General features: G+C 35.8%; 1 protein-coding gene and 1 long non-coding RNA gene across 2 annotated transcripts in view; both read left to right on the top strand.

Moving 5' to 3' along the window:
- The window catches only part of LOC18446342 (Tetratricopeptide repeat (TPR)-like superfamily protein), a 28,924-nt gene extending 15,247 nt beyond the window's left edge, over nucleotides 1–13,677 (top strand). The window contains exons 3-6 of the mRNA XM_006856462.4: nucleotides 2,654–2,830; nucleotides 2,977–3,063; nucleotides 3,688–3,759; nucleotides 11,438–13,677. Of these exons, the coding sequence (XP_006856524.1) occupies nucleotides 2,654–2,830; nucleotides 2,977–3,063; nucleotides 3,688–3,759; nucleotides 11,438–13,363 (2,262 nt within the window). The 3' untranslated portion in view covers nucleotides 13,364–13,677. The remainder of the gene's footprint in view (nucleotides 1–2,653; nucleotides 2,831–2,976; nucleotides 3,064–3,687; nucleotides 3,760–11,437) is intronic.
- A 37-nt stretch (nucleotides 13,678–13,714) lies between these two features.
- Nucleotides 13,715–14,165, top strand: LOC148779198 (uncharacterized). Its single transcript, XR_016047158.1, has 2 exons — nucleotides 13,715–13,832; nucleotides 13,940–14,165. It is a non-coding gene; the product is annotated as an uncharacterized LOC148779198 (long non-coding RNA).
- Nucleotides 14,166–20,016: the final 5,851 nt, after the last annotated feature.

The following is a 20,016-nucleotide window of genomic DNA, read 5'->3' as shown; positions in this document are numbered from 1 at the left end:
GACAAAACTACCCCTGGATGTTACAGGGGCAGTTTGGTCATTTTTAATCATATGAAATATTTTTTAAAATTTTATTGGGTGCGCGAGTTAGAGGCGCAACTACCCTCCAAATTTCAGATAAAACAAATTTTTAGAAAAAAATAGTAATTCATAGACTGAAATACACTCAACCATCCAATCAAAATCTGACGCTTGTTCGCCTTTTGGCTCATGGGTGATACTACTGTAGCATTCGTTCATGGGCAATTTATAGGATTTTCCATATCTATGCACACCAAAAACACACTCAAATGAGAGAGAGAGAGAGGATACATGTATCTGCGTATATGCATACATATGCATAAATGATACACATATATTCATTTGGAGCCCACATTCATGTATATATGCCTGACTAGGTCCTAGGGGGCGAGAACCAACCCCCCATCCTGGCCCACCCTGGGGGGGGGGAGGCGGGGGCTCCATATCTTTCTGTGGCAATATTATGTATGCATGATCATTTTTTTCCTAGCTTGATAATAGATGATAAAGTTTGTGGGTATTTGCATATTTTGACTTGGATGGCCTGTCTTTTAGTTGTTGTTACTTTGGGGTTGGGTGGGGGTGAGGGGGACGCTTCCTTTATCAAATCATCCTTTATGATTAATGACCTGACTATGGAGCTACTTCCTACATTATCTCTTCTCATCACCTAATATATTGAACTGATCCTTTGTTTTTTTTTTTGTTATTGTTTTTTGTTTTTGTTGTTTTGTTTTTGTTTTTTTCCATTTTACCATGTTTTCAAATGCATGATGGAGTCATGGTTTTACAGCGTTCCTAATTTCCTACATTTCCTAGAGACATAACTGATAGATATCTCGATAAAAAATGTAGAGATACTGCATGTGATCTGCCAAAAGCATGGAAATTATAAAAATCATGGAAAAAAGTGAGTTCTCAGGGACGATAGGCTTACATCAAGGGTCAGAGTTGAGCCTATATCTCTTTTGTTTTGGTTATGGACGAGTTAACCAAGCACCTACAAGATGAGGTGTCGTGGTAGATGTTGTTCACAGTTGACGGAGTCTTGATTGATGAGACTAGAGGCAACATCAACGCAAAGTTAGAATGTTAGATGGATGCTCTAGAATCTAAATTTTTTAAAATTAGCCGAACTAAGATAGAATATATGATCTGCGAGTTTAGTAATAACTGTAGTAGAAACGAGGAAGTAGTTAAGATTCATTGTCAAGAAATACCTAAAAGAGACTGTTTCTATTATCTAGGGTCGATAATCCAAGAGAATGGAGATATTGAAGAAGATGTTGCAGATAGAATTAGAGTTGAATGGGCGAAGTGGAGATGTGCATTCAAAGTTTTATGTAATAGCTACATATCATTGAGACTGAAGGGGAAGTTCTATAGGACGGTATAAGACCAGCCATGTTTTATAAAAAGGAATGTTGGGCAGTCAAGAAACAACATATCCATAAAATGAGTATAGCTGACATGGATGAGTGACAAGACAAGGAATGATAGAATTTAGAATGAATACATACGAGGGAAGTTAGGTGTGGCTTCAATAGATGATAAGATGAGGAAAACTAGACTTAGGTGGGCTGGCCATGTGTAGTGTAGACCTAATACAACATCGGTTTTAGGAGGTGTGATTTGGTTCAAGTGGAAGGCTCTAAAAGGGCATGGAGAGGGTCCAAAAGGATATTGATAGAAGTAGTGAGAAAAGATATGGTGACCTTTGGTCTTACTGATAGAGAATAATGGAGGAACATGATTCATGTAGCTTACCCTAAATAATTGGGATAAGGCTTGGATGATAATGATGATGAATTGATGATGATGAAAAAAGCATTGCTTTTCTCAGTTTTGATATTTCTTTGTATTTAATATGATTTCGTTTGGGTCTTGTAATTGCATGAGAATGGGTAGACATGGTTCGTATGCAAGTCTTTAGTTGTTTTTATTTTGCAAGTATTCTTAGGTATTTTGTTCCAATGCCTGTTTAAAGGATGTGAATATAATTTTTTCATACTTCTCCTTAAATCTTTATCTGCATATTGGTTTACATGTTTAGGAGTAATTTTGTCATAACCTTTCTACCGCCATCTTCATACTGTTCCAGTTAACGCATCATAATCGTACTGGAATCTACACATAAAATCTGTAATGATGTTAGTTCTAGTATTTTGAACACATGCAAGATTACTTGTGTTCTCTAAGTCCATGCTGCATTCACCATCTCATTTTCTATCTGTGACATCCCATTCAGCCTAGCACACACTTCTTGATTATTTCTGGGGCTTCTAATAAAGTGATTTGTTGTTCTAATGAAACAAAGTATTGTTCTTGGAAAAAGCAATCTGACCATGAGTTCCATACAGATTTGACATTAGCAAGTTGGGCTTGGGCAATTACAGACCAGATAAATATGAAAAATGCATTTTTTATCCAGTATGTATGTTTGCAATTGAGAATTTATATGGGAATAAATTGCCACAAAATAATTGCTGAAGTGGGGATATAGGTTGTTTTCTCGTCCCACTGTGAAAATGACATTATGGGCTGATTGATTTGTGAGTTTTAATGTAGTTATTTAAAGGCTGTACCATTTTTGTATGTTTTCACTGTTGGACTACTGTTTCCTTGTGAACAGAGGAGAAGCGATGACCTTGCCCCATCATCTGGGGAGCAAGTTGAGGCCAATAACTTAGGAGGCAGTGCTGTTTCAGGATCTAAAGGAAGTAATTCTTGTGCAAATCAGTTCACAGCAACTGCCACCACCGATGCCCATATTGACGACTATGATACTTCCATAGCAACCTTTAATATTGTATGTTTTTGTCTTTTACCTGACATGCTCATCATGTTCTTTAGATTTTAGACAAGTGACAAGTTGCAAAGACAATAGTTCTGCAAGTGTTTATGATATTGTTAGAGATTTGGTTTTTATATATCCACTGTATTTATGAAATGCAGGCAGTTATTTTCTACCATCTTAAAGATTATCCGACTGCCCTATCAGTTCTGGAGCCATTGTATCAAAACATAGAGCCCATTGATGAGGTATGACTTGTCTTGCTATACAGATCTTGAGTATGCAAATTGCATTACATCTATTTTGTTTTTCCTGTTTTCCTTTATTGTCTATGTCATGTTGACCTGTTTCAATTTCCTCAATACCATTGTTAGAAAAACCGGGTGATCTAACCGCCCGATTAGATCGGAACCGGGCCGGTTCCAGTTTTGGGTGGTTTTGGTGATCGACCGGTAAAAAAAAAAAAAAATCAAAAAAATGTATATAAATTCCTAAAACTAAGGTTCGTAATGCATTTTTTAATATTCTTTACATTATGGTAAAGATTAAAATTTGTTTTTGTCATTAATACTCACTTTAATTCAAAAATCGATTCGTTAAAATCTATTTTTTAATTAGTTTTTAACTTCATTTGAATGTATTTTGTTTTAATTATTTTGTATATATTTTTCGTATTTTAGTAGATTTTTTTTATGCATATTTTTTATTTTTTCAAAACTTTTATGACCGTCCCGGACTTGCCCGGTTAAAACAGTTGAATCGGCCTGTTTACCGGTTAGGCCGGTTAAACCGCTTCCGAGCCCATGTCCGGTTAACTTTTCTGGTTCGATTTTGCAAACACTGCTCAGTACTTTACTTTTGTATGTGTGCAGCCTACTGCTCTGCATATATGCCTTCTCTTGTTGGATGTTGCCTTAGCTTCCCAAGATGCATCAAAAGCTGCGGTAAGTTAAACTTGTAAAGCTGTACATGTTTCATGTCTTTGTTTCCAAGTTTATTTGCCTTGTATTTATATTTTCTGCTTAATTGATGTCTCATAGTGATTATAAGTTATAGGGGAAAAATGTTAACATAGGGGAAAAATGCTTGAAGGCTTGGAATGAATTGAGCTGCCTTTTTTTAAGTTAGTGACAATATATGAATACTACTGTCAGAATTGCCAATATTTGGAGTTGTCTGAACCCGTAAATTGAGCAGTACTTATTTTTTCACTGATTAAAAGAAATGGTTGGCTGTTAGGAGCAACTCATAATTCTGCTTGTTGAATTTTCTGTCATCCTTGAAAATCATTCACCACCTTTTTTTTTATCTGACAAATTGAAGTTAGAGAGAACGTAATTCTCTATCGCCACTTTTGGCAGCTCTTTTGTTACCTAGTTTTTTTTGCATAGTTTCTGTCATTTACAAATCTTTAGAAACAGTATACATGTTGCAAGATTACTCTGCCTTCAATCAAAACATTGACATACCTTGCTTTCTGAAGTATTCGGGCTGAGTAACTACCATGTGTTTGTTCATGTCGGGCACCCATAACTTCTTATTGAATGCATAGTAGCTTAATACTTTTTTGTTAAGTCTTCTTGCCGTCTTATACATGAGCTCTCTTCAGTCTTTCTAAGTTGTGTATGATGGCAATTGTAAGTGTTAGAGTATTGCATCCTGTATACCAACATAGAATGTGATCGTAGCTAACCACATTCTTTAATTTATTAGCTTTTGAAGGATGTTCAGCTCTTTTTCTCATAATGAGCCATTTGATGAATGTGTGACTGGATAATATCTTTCAACTTTGTTCTTTCCAGATCAGTATCCAGAAATAATTGTGGGCTGTTGGCTTGTGGTGTAAACTCAACCTGTTGGTTAACACGAATTATTTATACCGTACATCTTGATCCACAATTCCGCATACATCATCTGATTTGAATTTCTATGACAACGTTGTGTTTGAATCTATACAGTCCTTTGGTGTCCTTGCTTTTTGACATTGTTCCTTACCAACTAAGTTCAATTTATCATAGAAAACAAATTCTGGATTAATTTTATGGCATTTTATGATTGCTACAAGAAAATGAGAGCAAGTGCTCCATGTGGTAGAAATCGGTGCATAAGTCATTTGTTCTCTTTCTTTATTTTATTTTTTAAGATAATCTAAACAATCTCATCAGTCTCTACAATCCTGGGCTTCGGATGCATTCACTTATACTTTTATTGTTCAAAGCTTTGGCTAGCAATAAAAGTTTAAAATTTTATGAAAGAGCAAATAACAGTTTGCTATTAAAGGTAAATTCAGAGTATTAAAATAGAACTGAGCTTATAAAAGACCTGCTTGAGATGAATAAAATAATTTTCAAAGGGAAATCTCTAGATATTGCATTGAGCACCTGGATCCAAGGTTTAATTATCTCTAGGGCTCTGGTTTGGAAGTTTTTCTGTTATTCTGCCTTTGACACAGTGTGGGAGTGGTTGGTTGTGGCCAGTAGTGCGGCAAGAAAGTGCACATTCATGCTGTCTTGTCTAATCAACTGGAAGGAAGCCCCAAGCTAAATTTTTATGGGAGGTTTTTGGGCAACACTTGGCCCTTTGGTGTGGGGGTTGGAGTTAGCGACCACTTGTGCAACAATCATTTTGTATCTGCTTGTTTGGCGGGGTCAAGGGCACCAATTGTACAGAAGGCAAAAACACTTCTTACCGGCCCAAGTTATTCTTTCATAAATACAGGGACCTGTTCATTGCTGAAAGGGATCCCTTGAATTTCATTAGATGCTCCCATGGAGATAAGCCTTTCCTGTGGAGGTTGGCTGATGTTACAGACAATGTCATTGATCTATTGCAGAGTGAATGGATTACATTTCAACATAGCAAATGAGTTGGCTGGTTCACTTGCATCTGATAGAAATTGTAGGCTTAGCTTTCGATCCTCTCTTCTACGACTCCCTATTGCAGTCCTTCTTAAACCCACCGAGCTCATCAACATTTGTCTGTTTCACTTGGAACATTTAGATGTAATTAGCTCCCTACCCTTTGAATATTATCTTTCGAAGAAATAAAGCGAGCAAACTAATTCTTTAAATTCCATGAACTGAAGTTCGCTGTTTTCGTTCCTTGCAGTTGATTGTATCTGCAAGTATCAATGCTATTCACTTATCCGTTTATTGTTTGAATGTTAGTGCTATCCACATCACTCTTACCCTATCTGAGGACATGGCATGTATCTGCAACCCTTGTTTTAAGATGCGGCCGCATAATGCTCTGTGCACCCCAAAACGCATCGTCTAGGGTGGGATGCGACCACAAATGCACGGCATCTACCACATATGCGGCCGCATAGTGCATAACGCATATGCACTGCATAGCTTGTATGAGAAAATAGTGCCCACGAGCATTGGTTTTTTTATCATTTTCCTCCCGGAAAAAGGGGGAGGGGGAGGGTTTTGAGGAGTATTAAACCCCCCTCAAACACAAAAAACAGCCACATACGTGGATGTTTTTGGACCAAATGAAGAGAAAAAAGAATTATGCAGAATTGTTTTTCCAAAAAATGGTTGATTTGCTCGGTGTTGGCTGGGTTATCAATTGGGATTAGCTTGGGTGTTGTTTTAAAGATTTTTTTTTTTCTTTTTTTTTTTTGAAATTGATGTTGTTTTGAAGAAGTTTGAGCATTATATTTGCCAACATATGAGGGTTTCAATGGCCGAGTTTGCAATTGCAAATATGGCTTTGTGATGTTTATGAATTATGATAATATGATGTCTTCTATGAAGTTGCTTTCAAGTTTATAGTTTCTACTCTCTAATTTCCTCTAACAGGGGATTCCGAGTCTCTGAGCAGCTGATAATATTGGAGTTAATTAATAAATTAAATCACCTCCATATTTTCTTCATGCACCTATTTTTTGAGATTTTTTGGAATTTTTTTAATTATTGACCGATCAGGGTGATGCACCCGCATCTGGATTGCATTGGCCCGCATCGCTACTCTGGCTGCATTGGGACCGCATCCCGCATTTTAAAACAGTGTCTACAGCCATAATTGCCTATTGGAAGTATAAAAATCTTGAAAGAAGCCTTTGTTACTAGCAAATTCCTTGAGAGTATGTGTGAGAGTTCAGATGGGCATATGGATGTGCTGATCCCTGAACTCCAACCTGGATATGAGCCTTATTTGGTGTAGTTCTTCTCGTCCTATCCTGTATACCAGCATATCACTGGGTGATGGAATTACTCAACTCCACTAAAATGCCCTTTAAACTTGGTAGCGTGGGTCACCCTTGTCACGTCAATGTTGAGCTTCATCTTCCTTTCAATGTTGGTGACTTTTAAAAGTGACGAACTGCAGTCCAGTGAGTTCCCAAGTTGCCTGCATGGACCCCTTCAGATTGAATATGTTGAGGATCCCACATCCCTATCACTGCATAGACCTTGATGCATTCAGATTTCTGTGATACATCTGGGGAGGTAAAGCTTACGCATAGTTGCCAGTAATTCCATAATCTTACTTTAGTCATTTGTAACTTAGATTGCTAAGGCTACACCACATCTGAAGGTTGTCCGTGTATTGTCTAATCTCCCTAACCGTACTTCTCTGGCTGAAAACCGTATTTTCATTGTCGGAGGAAACTGAGAGGGAAGGGGAAGTTCGAGAAGGGTCCTTGTGGGCTCGCTGTGTGAAAGAAATATCCAAAGTTCCCCTCTGACAGGGAGACAAGCAAGGGAATGGAGAGTGAGTGGGAAAGACTTGGTGGTAATTACATCAAAAGGAAGACAGGATGTTGGTCAAGTAGGGTTCTGTGAAGCTCGAATCCATGTAAACACTCAGTAATATTGATATCTTGTTTGGTAAGTTTTGGATACCTGGGGCGAACTTCCCTTGAAATAATTAATGTATGTGAGAATGTATATTATTGCTTAGATTTTTCCCAAAAGGGTTGACCAGGCAAAAGAAAGGCACTCATTGCATCTAGGGATTCTTTTTCTGTTGTGAGGTTGTATCGATCTTTGAGTGATCTTTGAGTGATTGTAGGGTTTTGAAGGCATGTGGGTAGAATCAATCTTTGACCTTGCTGTTCTATTGGGTCTCTTTCTCTCTCTCTCTCTCTCTCTCTCTCTCTCTCTCTTTCTCTCGCTCGCTATATATATATATATATATATATATATATATGGAAAATGCTGAGGTTAGCCCACTAGCTCATATCTACATATGAGCTCAACAGCCTAGATTGAATTTGGGCCGATCTGACGGTTACGACCTCATTTCATATTTGGCTTTTAATTTTTTTTTTTACAAATCCAAATCACTTGAAATTTTAGGTCTCCATTCTTCTCATCAAGGAGCACCTAACAAAAATATTTTAAAAATAATTCGTAAAAAATAAATTGACCAAAATACCCCCAAAAACTTTCAGGGGTATTTTGGTTAATTATGTCATACAAATTATTTTTTTGATATTTTAATAGATTCTCCTATTTTTAAAAAATACACGTCTAAAATTTCAAGTGATTTGGATTTATAGAAAAAAAATTAAAAGTAAAATACAAAATGAGGTTGTGATCGCTAGATTGACCTAGATTCAATCTAGGCCGTTGGGCTCATATGTAGATATGAGCTAGTGAGCTAACCTCAGCATTTTTCTATATATATATAATTTGGGTGGGCTGTGGCGGTGGGGTGTTGCCACATTGGTGATGAGGCTTCCAAGTCGCCTAGAACATACTGATAGCGAATAGCAGGAAATCAGTGTTACCTAGGAAAGAAGGGCTCGAGTTTAAATGCTTTTCGAGAAGTAGTTGTTGTTGAAGGAACAAAGTGTTGAGAGAGAGAGGGTTGTGGAGGGTGTCAGTTGGCATATGGGAATTAAAATGAAGCAGACCACGATAGGAGGTGAAGTGGTGCACAGAGCTCCTACTTATTGAGGATCTTTATTCCCTGAATTTTAGTTTTAACCTCTGTCCTTCAATCTTTTATTCCCCTTTCTCCCACTTGCTGTTTTCTCCCTTGTCCTTCGTTGCTGTATGTCTTCTCTTTGTGTGCCTGTTATTACAACTTATTCTATATATTCCTTTTAATCACTAGAAGATCAATTGCCAAAAAAACAAAAAACAAAAGGAATAACTTTGATTTGACTGAAAAATTGCTGTGCTGCTTTAATTGCTTAAGAATCAAGCTGAGAGCTGGTCTGCCAGCTGTGCTATTTTTAAAAATCTCCTCAAATACAAATCAAATACCAAATGCCATGGAACTTGGGCAGTAATTTCTGCAGATTGGTGATGAATCTATCAGTTTGCTTCAAGATAAACTTTTATGCTTGGAAATTGAATCTCAAGAATGTCTGCTGTTCCTCTAGGTTGGCAACCAGCCAACTTCAAGAAACCTCATATCTTCTAGGTGCCTCTCCTTTTGAAACTGATGCTTTTGCAGGAGCCTGTGACCCCTCATTCTGAGTTTACCAATATGTCATGTTAGAAATGTAATATGATGGCCGCAGTGCTATTTTGTAAAAAGTGCAATAGAAGTGAAAAGACGCCAAGGCTATTTCCATCTCTATTCTACTTGTAGTGGGGGCGGAGTGACATCTTGAAGAGCTGCTCTGTTGTATTTGATGCTGGCAAGCACTTGCCGACATCTCCCCATTGACCTGTATGGAGCCCTTAGCTGTATTGAAAGTTAATGCACAAAAAAAAAAAGAAGAAAGAAAAAAGGAAAGAAAAGAAAAGGTTTGTCCCAAACCAACCCTTTCTACCTTGTTTTTCTGGGTATTTGGCCATATCTGTTCAACAGTTGTAAATTTGTTTTTCTAAGAAAACCCTTAATCTTGTGTGAAAATCGCTTCACCGACTTAAAAGCCCTTGATTTCAAGTTTGAGCTCCCCAGTATGGGTTTCAATCACCATTATCAGATATGTTGGTTCGGCAAAAGTGTTCCAAAGTCATTGGGTTCTACTTCTATAGTGAAGCACTGCAGTATGTCCTTCCAACACAGGGAGTGGTGTGAACCCTCTGCAGCCTTTATTATTGGAATCCTTCTCTCTATGATGCTCTTCAGCCAAAATATATTTTACATGTTTTTTCAGTTCTCTATGTTTTTCAATTTCCAAGGTCTTTCCGCCTAAAGCTTCTCTATCTCACCAAACCTAAGCAGGTCCCAAAGTGAATCTGACAGCATTGGTGTTAATAGCTCAACGCAATACCTGATGAATAGGGTGTTTGTGTGTCTTTACAGATGATTTCATCAATCTGTACAGGAGACATCAACCTTAGGCTTGAAAGGCTCAAATCCAAAGTCTCTCCTGACCTGTGTCATGTCATGGTAGAGGGGTTCCTACACCATGTAGATGTTTTGGTGGGTTATGAACAGAATGTGACCTCGGATAATATCAGTACGTGACCTAGGTTAACAAAATATAATGACTTTCTTTCAGAAACAAGTGTGTAACCTAGCTAATAAAATATAATGACTTTCTTTCAAAAAACAAGTGTGACCTAGGTTAGCAAAATATAATGAGTTTCTTTCAAAAAACAAGTGTCACCTAGGTTATGGAGCCATAGATTTGAGTGATGAATGAGCACAGGTAAGGAATGAGAGCTTCTGAAAAGGGTTGCAGAACTGGATTTCATTTAGAGTAAATTGACCTACAAATAGGACTTGCACACATGTATAATATATGATAACATGCCCTTCAACAAATATCAGAACTTTTTTATGCCCTAAGACCGCACAAACAAATGTGAGAACTTTATTAGAACTTCATAGTATGCATTATTAGGTCTTGGTATTTAACTTTGTCCTTTGAAAAAGAGCCTTATCTCATTATAGTGGGCATCTTCCAGTGTTTTGTATCTGTTATATGCCTGTTAGTAATGTACCTAGAACTGGAACCACTAGTTATTTTAAGGGTAGAAGTATTTCTGAGAATTTGTGAAATTTCTAATAAGTATGAAGGCTTGTGAGTTAACTAGGAAATAGCACTCTGTTTTTATTGATGACAAATTGCGAAATTACAATAAGCTGTTCTACTGATCCATTGATAATCAGTTTATTTATTTACTATTTGTAATATTGCAAAATGGGAATGCCTTTGTTTTTTTTTTTCTTTGTGCTAGCCGGAAACAGTAATACCATTATCGCTAAGGGCATTGTCCATGATAATTTTGTTCCTATTTTCCGCTCTAAAGCATCTGCTGTCTGTTGATGGTTTTGTGCATATCTGCTATTTAGTAAAACCGCATAGCTCATTGAATTGACAACCTTATTAACTGTGGTCCATGTGATGCAGAAAACATGTAATGGCTTCACTTTTGGCCTTGACATTATTGAGTCTATCTGCCATTGTTTCCTTTTTTTTATTTTATGTTTTATGACTAGTTACTTGGTCTCACTATTACATTAGTTCTGACAAACCTGTAGTTTTGTGGTGGGTGGCAATAATTGACATGATTTTTGGGCGCTCTCAGATGCGTGTAAATGTAGTGACTATCACACCACAAGAACTTTTATTTTTATCTTTACTCCATATGACACTTCAGCACTTAATTTTTGATGTTATGCCTTCTCTTCCACTCTCATTGGCTCTCGACATTGACTTAATCGCGCTTCCTGTCTTACTTCTCTTTCCTTTTGTTTTTTCAGGATGTAATTTATTATCTGGAAAAAGCTTTTGGCTTTGGTTACATGATCAATCAAGGAGATGGTGGTAGTTCATCACAGCAGCAGCTTTCAAATCAAGTTCCAAAAGCTTCATCTACTCCAACGACTAATTTGGTAGCTGTTGACTCTAATTCTGATTCAAATGTTACTGGGAATGCATCAGAGGGCACATTGGCTAGAACACTATCAGATGAGACGCTGGATTATGAAAACCTTCTGTCTACACTGGACATTAGTGGCCAAAACTTGTCAAGAACCAGTAGTGGTCTCCCATTCTCAACTGATCTTGCTAGAGCATCACTTGAACGATCAGCCCCTGCTAATGACCTCAAACTCAAATTGCATCTTTACAAGGTCAGGCTTCTTCTTTTGACTAGGAATCTCAAGGCAACCAAGCGTGAGGTGAAGCTGGCCATGAACATTGCACGTGGTAGGGATTTGTCTACTGCATTGCTCCTAAAATCACAGCTTGAGTATGCTCGAGGCAACCATCGTAAGGCAATCAAACTCTTGATGACTTCAAGCAACAGAACAGAGTCCGGCATGCCAAGCATGTTCTATAACAACCTGGGCTGCATATACCATCAACTTAAAAAGCATCAGACCTCGACTCTCTTTTTTTCCAAGGCATTGGCGAGTTGCTCATCAATACGATCTGAGAAGCCCCCTAAGTTGGCCACTCTCATGCAGGACACATCCTGCCTTATCGTGTACAACTGTGGGTTACAGTATCTGACCTGTGGAAAACCTACCGTAGCGGCTCATTGTTTCCATAAGGCTTTGAAAGTTTTCTATAATCGGTCTCTTCTTTGGCTCCGCCTTTCTGAATGCTGCATCATGGCTGCTGAGAAGAGTGGGGAAGAGGTCAAGGTTCATGTGGTTGGTGGGGGCAAATGGCGACAGGTGATTGTAGAAGACATCCTCTCAAGAGGTAGGAAACAGGACATTTTGAGTGTGAATGGTGTCAAAGATGATGATACTTGTAAGCTCTCCATGCCCTTTGCTAGGCAATGTTTGCTCAATGCCTTGCATCTATTGGATGGTCTCGATTCAAAGTGTACGAAACGCACTGCTTCCATGTCTGTTGCAGAGGAAGATGAGTCCTCATCCTCATCTTCGAAGAACATTTCAAATCACAAGAACACAGCCAGCGGAGGAGACTTTAAATCCTTGAACCAACTTTCTCAGACTGGTGCTAATGGTGATCCTAAAGAATCCAAGGGAATTGCGAGCTCCAATGCTACCATTCAAAGCTCAGTGCATGCTTATGAGGACCTATGCAGAAATGAGAATTTTTTGATTAGGCAAGCTGTTCTGGCTGACCTTGCATTCGTGGAGCTAGCCCTAGAGAACCCATTGAAAGCTCTAGGGTTCTCAAAGGCACTTTTGCAACTCGATATCTGCTCTAATATCTATGTATATCTTGGCCATGTATACGCAGCAGAGGCGCTTTGTCGCCTTAATCGGCTTGAAGAGGCCTCTGAACATTTGCGGGTTTATGTGACCGGCGAGAGCAACATGGAGTTGCCTTTTAGTGATGAAGACTGTAGGAAATGGAGAAATGAGAAGGTTGGTGTGGATGGTGATGAACCGAATGGTTTTGCCAATGCCAAAACCACTCCTCCAAATGCTAATGCTCCTGACATATCGCACCCAACGTCTGAAGAGGCTCGTTTGGCTCTTGCAGTTAACCTAGTGGCCATGTCTGCGATGTTGGGGGATCTCGACAAGGCTAGCCACCATGCAAACGAGGCTCTTTTGATGGCACCATCAGACCCATCTGCTGTTTTAGCCTCGGTTTATGTGGAGCTTCTTCATGGGAAGTCACAAGATGCTCTCAACAAGTTGAAACAGATTAGGCCTGTAAGATTCTTGCCTGTCAATGTAATGTCTTCTAACAACCCGTAATGTTGTATTAGTTTCTGGTTTAAGTCTCCGCAATTGAGTGTTAGATAGAACATGAGCGTTCGATGTTTGTACCATATCGCTTTAGAATAAGGTTTATATTTAGTTTTTCTTTCTTTCTTTCTTTTTGGTGGCATGGCACTTTGTTTTTGTCCCCCCACCTTCAGAGTCAGATGTATTCCAGATAGAGATCCTCAATTTGGTCACTTGGTTAATTCAAAAAGATTCAGTGGAGAGATGAGATTCTCCTGGTAAGACTTGGGGAGTTGCATTCATTTTCTAAAGAAGCAATGGCAGATTTGCCTTCTTTCCGTGTTTCCCTTTGTGTAGCTATACCAGCATTTCTTTTTGTGACACAAGTGCACACGCTGAGTGGTTGTGATTGAACTCCGCCTAAATTATTCAATCAGGTGATTCTTGACCAGGCAGAAAAGTGTATTTCCATTTCGTTTTCGAATCTAGATGTGCTCATGTAAGTGATGGCTTTCTTTTTCCTTCATCCTCTCTCCTTTATATATATATATATATATATATATATATATATATATTATTATTATTATTAGTTTTTTTTTCTTTCAGGGGTAGTTGAACTGGAGTTTTGGAACTTGGGAAGTGGTGTTGGAGCCACCAACACATTGAGGGTAACGATGTTATTTGTATGGTTCTTGAAGGCTGTATTTAAACCCCGTTCCCATACAGGAGGCGAAATGGTGTTAATGTGGTGATGTTTAGGTGCCTTCCCTTGTGTTGGGATATACACAAATGTTGTAATCACATTACTTTTTGAGTGATTCTCATTTATTCGCTTGGTAGTATCGATCCTGTCACGAAATTCTGTACAAGAGATCCTTAATAGCTTATTGTGTTTTAGTTGCAATAAGGAAAATTGGTTCATGTCGGCTGGACCTCATTTCGGTCCAAAAACTGTAAAGCATCTATCTTAGAGATGGATGCAAGTAGGCGTTCCATCTAAAAACAATCGAAACTAACAGTCTAAATGTTTTTTTACTAGAATTATTATTTTTAGATTTTAAATTTTATTTATTTCTTCATATTCATGATCTCCACTCTCACGATCATTATTTCCTCTTATTAACTATTTCAGGTTAAGATGTGAATTCACTTAATTTGGGAGAACTGGCTAAAAATAATGATAAAAAAAAAAAATTGATTGAATCAGCAGGGAATCGGAAATTAAAATAAAATAATACTAACAAAATATTTTCGAGTTATGCAATTTCAAGCCATCCGAGGATCAGATCACCCACCAACCTATTCGCTTTTTCTCAAGGAAAAAGTTTATATAAGCTCAATAAACCCACCCATTTGTCCACTTTTCTAGAACACCCATTAGTAGTGAAGAGAAACACAGGGGGGCACCTCTCTATCTCTCTCTCTCTTGTTATCTCACCTTGGCTAGGACCTGCCCGACTCGGGCTGGGTTGCTCGGATCCATCTGGGATACTCGACCTAACCCATAGCCTGGTTCCGTATTGGAGGCATGCAATCCTACACGGCTCCTAAAACACCAGCAAAGTCTATTCCAAACTCCCAATAAGTTTTATCTTATAGAAACGGATAAAATCGGTCGCTCTACTGATATAGCTGCTGCACGTTTCGCTTCTCTATACTTACAATAGCATCTCATAGCATCTCGCTCCTAACGTCCGCTCGACTTGTATACCATAGCGCTTGATACATTGACCTGCAAGCCTTGACATTACAGCCAGCCATAGCATCTCACCGTCCCTCAACTTGCATACCATATACCCCTGAAATATTGATCTGCAACTCTGAAACACTTACCATAACATCTCGCGACTGACTTCGCTCGACTTGCACCTCGTTTCTCCCTAGGGAGAATATGAATTTATCGATGGCTTGAATCTTTCCGTCACCATTGCAATGAAACATTTCCCTGAGAGTGTAGTATGATAGCAAACTTAACGATTTGAAATTGAAAAGAAACATGTCACTAAGGTAAGAATACATAATATTATCGACAGAATACAAAATATTATCGACTGTTAGATTTGAGATCATTTTTCCAAGGTAATTATAATGAATGCCTAACTTAAACCTAGTAAGTTGGATAATGATTTATTAATACAATTTATATACATTAAGTTCATTTACCTTTGACACACAATTATTAGCGACTGTTAGATTGGGTGGTTGAGGGTTTGTATTGTTTAGACAGAGGCTAAAACAAATTTTCTTGAATGTTGTGACACAACTTCCGCTATTGAATTTCGCATCGGTCAAAGTGGCCTTTCTTGTACAAAAACTAAATGGTTTTATAATATACAATCCCTTAGTAATATTAATTTCTTTTGTAATATACAATAACAATAAAAAATTTAAAGGCTTTAACGTCGATAAGATTTAACATAAGTATGTTTGGATTCGTGTGGGTTGCATGTAGGTATACAATGGGAGATCGGAAAAAAATTCAATTACCAAAAGGTAAAGTTACGCAGAAATTCTTATCATGTGCATAAGTTTTATAAAGAAATTCAATTACCAAAATAAGAATTTCTGTGTAACATTACCTTTTAATTGTAAAAAAAGAATTTCTGCATAACATTACATTATATTTAATAGAAAGCCATATTTTTTTTTGCAAGCGGGTACTTGTTTTAGTAAATATGGTTGTAAAAAACCTTTATTTAAATAGAGGTGTGTTGTGAGAAAATTGGGTCACATGTGTTGTTAAGGTTATCTTGGATGTCAAGATTGTAAAGCCGTTGTGTACCCCATTTTTCATCTTTGAATGAAAAATTAGTTTTTTTTTTTTTTCATCTTGATTCTTCTTCTTCTTTCTATTTGGTTGAGTTTTGGGTTAGTGTGACATTGTTATACTAATTGAGAAGCGGATTGTTCTGGTATTGTGGCATCCGTCTTTCTCTGAAAAAAATATACACTTATTGAAATTTATCGAAAAAGAAAAAAGATGGCTTTCTATTAAATATTTTTGTGGAAAATTCACCATAAGTTTTATAAAACATTCCAAAATATGTTTTGAAATATTTGAAAATTGGTCATATGTCATAATTATTTTAATTAGACTATACTTTTAGCATATTTAAAGGAAATATGCAAATTTTACTAATAACAAAATGAAAAAGACCAAATAATGTCGAGGGTGGGTTTCTCTCTCTTCATTTCATTAGGTTTTAGCTCCTCTATCTTGCATTCGGATGTAAAGATTATGAAATAAGTATTTTTGAATGTGGTATATATGGGGAAATATATATACATGACTCTCACTCCCCCCTTGTTCCAATGGTTAGATTATGAAATAATTGCATATGAAAGTTCTTTCCTCTTTCATTCAATAAATATGTTAAGATTGAAATTTGGGTGAAGTTGGTTCCTTACCCCCGCCCTGCCACCCCACCCCACCCCACCCCATCTTTACACATTTAATTCAAAAGCATATTAGGAAATCTTGAGCGGTTTCTTCTCTTTCATTTAAGTATCATGATATTAAACTCTCTTCCTAATCTTCTTAGGATTACAAAAATTTATGATGTATTTACAATGATAGTTTAAATCATAAACCAAAAAAAAGAGAGAAAATTTGGGATGTAAAAAATTATTTGTGAATCAAATTTACTTCTTTCTCCTTAAATCCCTCCCTTAAAATCTCTGACTCAATTTTCATATATACAAGCATCTCTATAATTCGCACTTTTATCTTTAAGATATTCTTTACTTTCTTTGATGATAAAATATATTAGAAATTTTAGAAGAAAAGCTCTTAAATCTCCTCTTTCTCTCTCTCTCTGCATATATATATATATATATATATAGATAACGATTTGCGCTCACCCTTTAACTATGGCATAATATATGTAGGATAGATAATTATTATTTTATAATATTGGTAGTTGAAGTCTGAAAAAAAATTTAATAAATACCTAGGCAAAATAACCAGATAATATCCTCATATTTTCCCTTGTGTTATTATCGCTGAGCGATAATTATGAGCTCTTTATTTTATGCGCTCCCCCCCTCTCCGGTTGTACACTAGTTCCCTTTAATATTTAAAGGGAAAAGTTTATATAGAGTCGAGGCTCTAAACAATCAAATTTGAGTCTACTTCAAAAATTTCACTAGAAGAGGTTGTTTTGATGCCAAATATATTCAAATTGATCATCTCGAGATCAAAATGCATAGACAAGAGAAAAAAATGGATTTCAAGTTTTGGAAATATTGCATTTTATAATGCATTTTTGGACTATCAATTTTCAAGATTATCAAATTTTCATAGATTTATCAATCTACACTATTTTTTATGTTTTAAAATTTATAAATAAATATAAAAATATATTTTAAGGCTATCTCAAAGATTTTCAGTATTAAAATCACATTTCTAAATGCTATTTGAAGGTAGGCTCTAATTTGAATGTTTAGAGCCTAGGCTCTATACGAACCACACCCATATTTAAACTAGGGAAAAGTTTATATAGTGCCGAGGCTCTAAACAATCAAATTTGAGCCTACCTCAAAAATTATACTAGAAGAGGTTGTTTTGATGCTGAAATATCTTCAAATTGATCATCTTGACATCATGATGCATGGACATAAGAAAAACATGGATCTCAAGTTTTGGAAATAGTGTATTTTGTGGCATATTTTTGGACCATCAATTTTCAAGATCTTCAAGTTTTCATAGATATGTCGATCTACACTATTTTTTAATCTTTAAAATTTATAAATAAATATTGAAATGTATTTTAAGGCTATGACAAATATTTCCAATATTGCAACCACATTCTCAACACTATTTGAAGGTAGGCTCTAATTTGATTGTTTAGAGCCTAGGCTCTATACAAACCGCGCCCTTTAAACTATACTTCCCTTATTTCTTTTGAATGTACGTGCTAAAATTTTTATTTTTATTGTAGAAGTTTGCATAACAAAGATCATAGGAAGGATAAAAAAAACTGTTCTGTTTTTGAACTAGGTAAATCTACAACTAAGGGTAAGATTATCTTACAAAATTATTAATATTGTCAAATCGTCGCATTCAATATTAGGGGTATTTTTTTTAAGTTTCATTTCACTCTAGTACTTTTTAAAAACATTGTAAAAAAATACCTAAATTGCACTTATTTAGTGTTGGGAACCTTGGGAAAAAAGGGACATTTTGATAATTTAGCTCTCTTAAAATGACAAAAATACCTTTGGTTGTTCAAAATTAGTTAACATCAAATAAATGTTTACAATGAAAAAAGTTAGTTTCACGTTACTAACTATGATCAATTGGGGTATTTTTGTCATTTAGCAGTTCCATTTTGCACAACTATGGGTACTTTTGTCATTCGGCTAGGGCTACTTAAATGGTGCTCAATTACCAAAATTATAGTTAATTTTTACTATAATTAACTATAATTATAATTATACTTAAATTAACTATAATTATAATTATAGTTAATTATAGTTATAGTTATAATTATAGTTAATTATAATTATAGTTATAATTATAGTTATAGTTATAATTATAGTTATAATTATAGTTATAGTTATAGTTATAGTTATAGTTATAGTTATAGTTAGTTATAGTTATAATTATAATTATAATTATAGTTATAATAACAATTGTAGTTAATTATAATTATAATTATAGTTAATGATAATTATAATTATAGTTAATGATAATTATAATTATAGTTAATTAACTATAATTATAATTAACTATAATCATAGTTAACTATAATTACTTATAATTAACTATAATTATAGTTAACTACAATTAACTATAACTAACTATAATTTTTACTTAATTTTTACTATAATTAACTATAATTTACTATAATTTTTAGTACTTAAGTAAAATTAAATTTAAAATCCTAATGTTAAATATGATGATTTGACACCAGCAATGAGTTTATAAGGTAACTGGATCCTTTAATTGATATATTTCCCTTACAAGCAAGCAGTGTTGTAAAGAAGAGGGAGAAAGAGAGTGGCTTCATAAATAGGTATCCAGATTGAGGAAATTATCAATCTCTAGACTTTCCATCTCCATTGAGTATGGATTCTTACTGTTTCCTGAGAGAGAATGAAGAATTGGAGAAAGCCGAGAGAGATGAGGAGACTGTTTTACGATTGATGTCTATTAACCTCCGTTTTGGTACAAGAACTTTTCAGGATCCTTTCTTGTATCATTCATTGATTAACACAGATTTAATTGGATTGTTTCTTGTATCATAATTGATCCAATACAAATATTTAATTGGATTATTTTTCGTATCATAATTGATCCAATACAAATAAATTTATTCATGCATTTCATAACTAATTGATGTCTATAAGGTAAAATTACAGATGAGATGATATTTACAGTGAGAAAAAAGTTTAATGGAAATTTGTCCCGATCAATGTTTATACTATAATACTGATTGGAAGACATCAATAGCTTAGATTGTGGTTTTATAGGGTTTTTTGAATGCGCAACTTAATGACATAAGAATATTAGTTTTTTTTTCATAAAAATAGTTAATTATCTTTTGAATATCCTGATAGAGTACTCGCCATGACCAATATTTAATACTTATCCACCATGGTAAAACTTCACTGTGATGACACCCTTTTCCAACGCAGTGAAAAGTGATCGCGATGAGACTTGTTCAACATCCTTAACCACC

The sequence above is a fragment of the Amborella trichopoda genome, chromosome 13, assembly GCF_054954075.1.
Source record: "Amborella trichopoda isolate Santa Cruz 75 chromosome 13, AtrichopodaSantaCruz75HAP2 v2.0, whole genome shotgun sequence".
In the NCBI taxonomy this organism is placed as follows: domain Eukaryota; kingdom Viridiplantae; phylum Streptophyta; class Magnoliopsida; order Amborellales; family Amborellaceae; genus Amborella; species Amborella trichopoda.
The sequence above is the reverse complement of the archived record's forward strand: the minus strand, read 5'-3'. Positions and strand labels throughout refer to the sequence as shown.